Source organism: Octodon degus, unplaced genomic scaffold (genome assembly GCF_000260255.1).
Source record: "Octodon degus isolate 3935 unplaced genomic scaffold, OctDeg1.0 scaffold00297, whole genome shotgun sequence".
In the NCBI taxonomy this organism is placed as follows: Eukaryota; Metazoa; Chordata; class Mammalia; order Rodentia; family Octodontidae; genus Octodon; species Octodon degus.
Window position 1 is genome coordinate 1,586,780 of NW_004524873.1, and position 4,197 is coordinate 1,590,976.

Sequence of the window (4,197 nt, forward strand, 5' to 3'; positions counted from 1 at the left end):
CCCAGGTAATGTGAGTCAAGCTCTGTTTCTCAATCCATGACATTGGAAGAGGGGCCAGAGAAGGAAATCCTCTAAAGAAACCCAAGTTTGAAATTAAAAGTTTGAGTTAAAGTTGAGGATTCCTTTTTTTTTTTTTTTTTTTCACTTTCTACATAGCTTTATCAACTCTATTATTATTTATCAGCAGGTGACATCCTTGAAATGAAGAGGGATGAATATCTCATTGTACTTGCAGAACTACTCTGCAGCGTGAGACGCCTTGTGTCTGAAAAGGCCTGAAGTACTTTTAAATTTTTTGTCACATTTATTACATTCATAGTCACTTGTTCTGGTATGAATTTTTACATGTTCTACAAGGGTTGAGCTCCGACTAAAGCTTGCTCCACAAAAGTCACATACATAGGGTTTCTCTCCAGTATGAGTTCGGTAATGTTTATTAAGAGATGAACTCTGCCTGAAAGTTTTCCCACAGTCTTTACATTTGTACGGATTCACACCTGTATGGCTTCTCACATGACGAGTAAGTAGGGAAAGGGCACCAAAGGCTTTCTCACATTGGTCACATTTGTAGGGTTTTTCTCCTCTATGAAGTCTTTGATGATATACTAGAGATGAGAAAAGGGTAAACTTCACACCACAATCATTACACGAATATGGTTTTTCTCCACTGTGACTTCTCTGATGTCGTTTAAGGCAAGAAGCCTGTCTAAAGGCTTGTCCACATTCATCACATGTGTATGGTTTCTCTCCAGTATGAATTCTCTGATGTTTGGCAAGGGAAGAGCTATGAGTGAAGGATTTCCCACAATCATTACATTTATAAGGTTTTTCTCCAGTATGAGTTCGGTTGTGTTGAGAAAGAGATGAACTGTCACTGAAGGCTCGCCCACAATTTTTGCACTTAAAAGGTTTTTCCCCAGTATGAATTCTTTTATGCTTAATAAAATCGGTCAACAGGGTGAAGCCTTTTTCACAGTGTTCACATTTGTAGGGTTTGTTTATATTCTTCTTCTTTTTGGGAGGTGGCTTGTGTGATGAACTACTACTACGAGTTTTTCTACATTCAATACATATACCAGGTTTCTCTCCAGTGTCAGGTTTGTGTTTGCTGGGGGGTACACGACAGCAAAAACCTTTTCCACATTTACTACATTTATGAGTAGTTTTAACAGTTTTAGTTTCATCATCTTTCTTTGAGGTTCCATCTTGATGTAATTTCTTGTAACATTTTTCACAGGTAGAGTTTTCTGTCTTCGAATGGGATAAACTTTGTGTAAATGCTACCCCACAGTTACTGCACTTCTGGGTTCTATTTCCTGAACAAATTTTCTTGTTTTTCTGATGTTGGGATCTATTTTCTGAATGAATTTTTTTGTTTTTCTGATGTTCAGTAAGAGATGAAGAGTGAGTAGGGCCCTTTCCAGCTTCACTGTGTTTCTTTGACTTTTCTGCAGTATTTTCTTTGTAGTTCAGACCAGCACCTGAATGAAAACTGAAGGGTTTCTTGCATTCATTATACTTCTTAGGCTTGTTTTTTAAGAAGGATTTCAGATGTTTAAGATTGTCAGCAGTCCATTTGAGTTTCTTTCGAAAGGGGCTCTTTTCTGGGTCTACTATTTCACCCATATTACTTTTCCTGTGAGCTTCCTTTTCTGTAAGTGATCCTTTTGAATGTTGTTGTTTGCTATGGTCTTCCTTGGATTTGCTGTAACGTTTCTGGAATTCTGCCATCAGGCCACAACCATCATCCTTGAAGCATTCTTCTATTATTTTCTCTAAAGTTAATTCTTCCATAAAAACATCACGGTTTTGAGCAGATACCTCCTCCAATTCTCCTTTAGGCTCACATTCTAAAAGATAGAACACACAGAACATTTTCTGTTTTCAATAAAGAAACTGATGTAGTAGAGACTGACATAGAAACACAGAAAGACATGATAAGGAATATGTGAGATAGTTTTCAGTCAGTGCTCTATTAAATAAAAAACCCCCCCCCCCCCGGGAATATAGGCAAGCAAGATAAACACAAAGGTTAGGAAAAATGCTGAGGAAGATGAAAAGTGTATTTTTCATAATTAATAGATGAATGTTCTCATCCTCACTTCAAATTTCTATTTCAAGCCTATTTATTTTCCTTACATCCAAACTTTTCTCTTCCCAAACAAGGCTATTATTAATATTTATTGCATACTTAACAAATGTCAGCACACAACACACATTATTTGCATTATTTCACTTCCTCTTCACCACAATCCAAATAGTAGACCCTATTACCCCTTGTTATGGATGTGACAGCTGGTCACCTGAGTGCAAGCAGCTTGTCTGTGGTCACATACATTACAAGTAAACTGAACTTCAACCTTGTCTGACACCAAAACCTGTTATTGATCCCTATACCATGTAGCCTCTTCTCAAAGCAAGCAAACCACTACTTTTATAGAAAATGTCAATCATATCACAAATATGCAATGCTATGCATGCTAGACTTTCAAAGGTTATCAAAACCTGGCCCTATCAACAAGAGAATACTCTAATGGGGCGTACATTTCTAGCCCCTCTACCACTGCAGCACTGTCGCTCCTATTCTATTGGTCTTAACACTTCATACTACCTAATATGCAATGTCAGCACCCTCCCTATCATATATAAATTTTACAAGGCCTAGGTTTCAAGTGTCATAGTCCTTTGGGAACTTTCTCAATACTGAATCTTCACTGTGCTCTTCTCAGTTTTTTTTTTTGTTCTTTTTTTTTTTCTATGTATTTAGTACAGCGTCTACAGGGTCTCGCTACATAGATCATACTTGTAGTGATCCTCCTGTTTTCAGCCTACCAAGAGTTAGGATTACAGGTGCAGTATACAATGCCATCTTCTCAGATTTTTGAATTCATTTACTAACTACATCATTCATCTTGGCTTTTTATCACAAGGGCACATTATCACTTTTATAAAACAATTTGAAACAGGTAAGTATAAAATATAAACTTACTCAAAATCCTATTAACCAGAAGTAATTTGAATTTTTTAGAAAATTGTTCTGCATAGTTTAGAAAATCATATATGTATTTTTACATTTATGATTAATTCCCATCCATTCAACATAAAAATGATTTCAATGAACTATATGGTAATCATTGATTAATCATTAGATTTAGTTTAGGTAGTTATTCCCTTAACCCATCTTTCTAACATAGTGTTTTTTACTGATTTACATTAGCTTTGTTTGTTTGGAGACGGAGTTTACTTTACAGTTCAGGTTGGACCTGAACTCCCTCTGTAATCCAGGATGGCCAGGAACTCATGATGATTGTCCAAAAGTTGAGGTTACATGTGAGCAGGATCACACCTGACATTTGTGTTAGCTTTCGTAAAATTATGGCTACTGACTCTGCTTTGTCAAATCTTTTTATTTTATTTTATTTTATTTTATTTTATCTTTTCTTTTCTTTTCTTTTCTTTTTTTTTTTTTGGCGGAACCGGGAATTGAACTCAGGCCCTTGCGCATTCTACTGAGCTATCTCTCTGGCCCCCCCAACTTTTTTCTATAATGCCCCAAAATTTTTCTGCAGTGTTGCAAGTGACTTTTTACAGAAGTTGTGCAAGTTCTATAAGCCACTTCCTCTATATAAGCATTTTGAGGGCAAGGGATATACAGTAAACCAATGATCTTATAGTAATCTAAACCAAATTAGGTAATCTTTGGCATCATTCTCCAAAATGCTATTTAGACATCATAACACAATCGTTCTTTTAGTTATGTAATTATTTTGGAAATAGTCAAGAAATTGACAAAAATGAATAGTCCTGGAGATGGAATAGAGCAAAATGCATTATTGGTTTTATTCTTTCAAATAAATAGACATTTACATATGAAATGATTCATTTCAAAAATGAAAATTTAAAATATTGTTAAAAATTTTAAGATAAAAAGGGTAAAGGTAGGAAAATCTAATACTTCAAAAGTAATACCAAGGGGTGGCCAAATAGCTCAGGGGATTAAAGTGCCTGAAAGCAGGCGCAGGGGCCGGGGTTTGATCCCCAGGCCTACAGTGCCAGCCCTATCCCCAGGGTGCACTGAGACAGCAATTGAGACTGGGTGTGGTGGCACGTGCCAGCTCTTGGGAGGCTGTAAACAGGTAGATCACTACAAGTCCAATCTAGTAGTGAGACCCTGAACACCCTTAGACCCTTCCCTAA

The 4,197-nt window shown here is 36.5% G+C and overlaps 1 protein-coding gene across 2 annotated transcripts in view; it reads right to left on the reverse strand.

Annotated features, from left to right (window-relative positions):
- Positions 1 to 143: 143 nt before the first annotated feature.
- The window catches only part of Znf483 (zinc finger protein 483), a 13,054-nt gene continuing 9,000 nt past the window's right edge, over positions 144 to 4,197 (reverse strand). For both annotated transcript variants that reach the window (XM_023707548.1, XM_023707547.1), the window contains one exon: positions 144 to 1,850. In XM_023707548.1, coding sequence (XP_023563316.1) covers positions 238 to 1,850 — 1,613 coding nt within the window. In that variant the 3' untranslated portion in view covers positions 144 to 237. The remainder of the gene's footprint in view (positions 1,851 to 4,197) is intronic.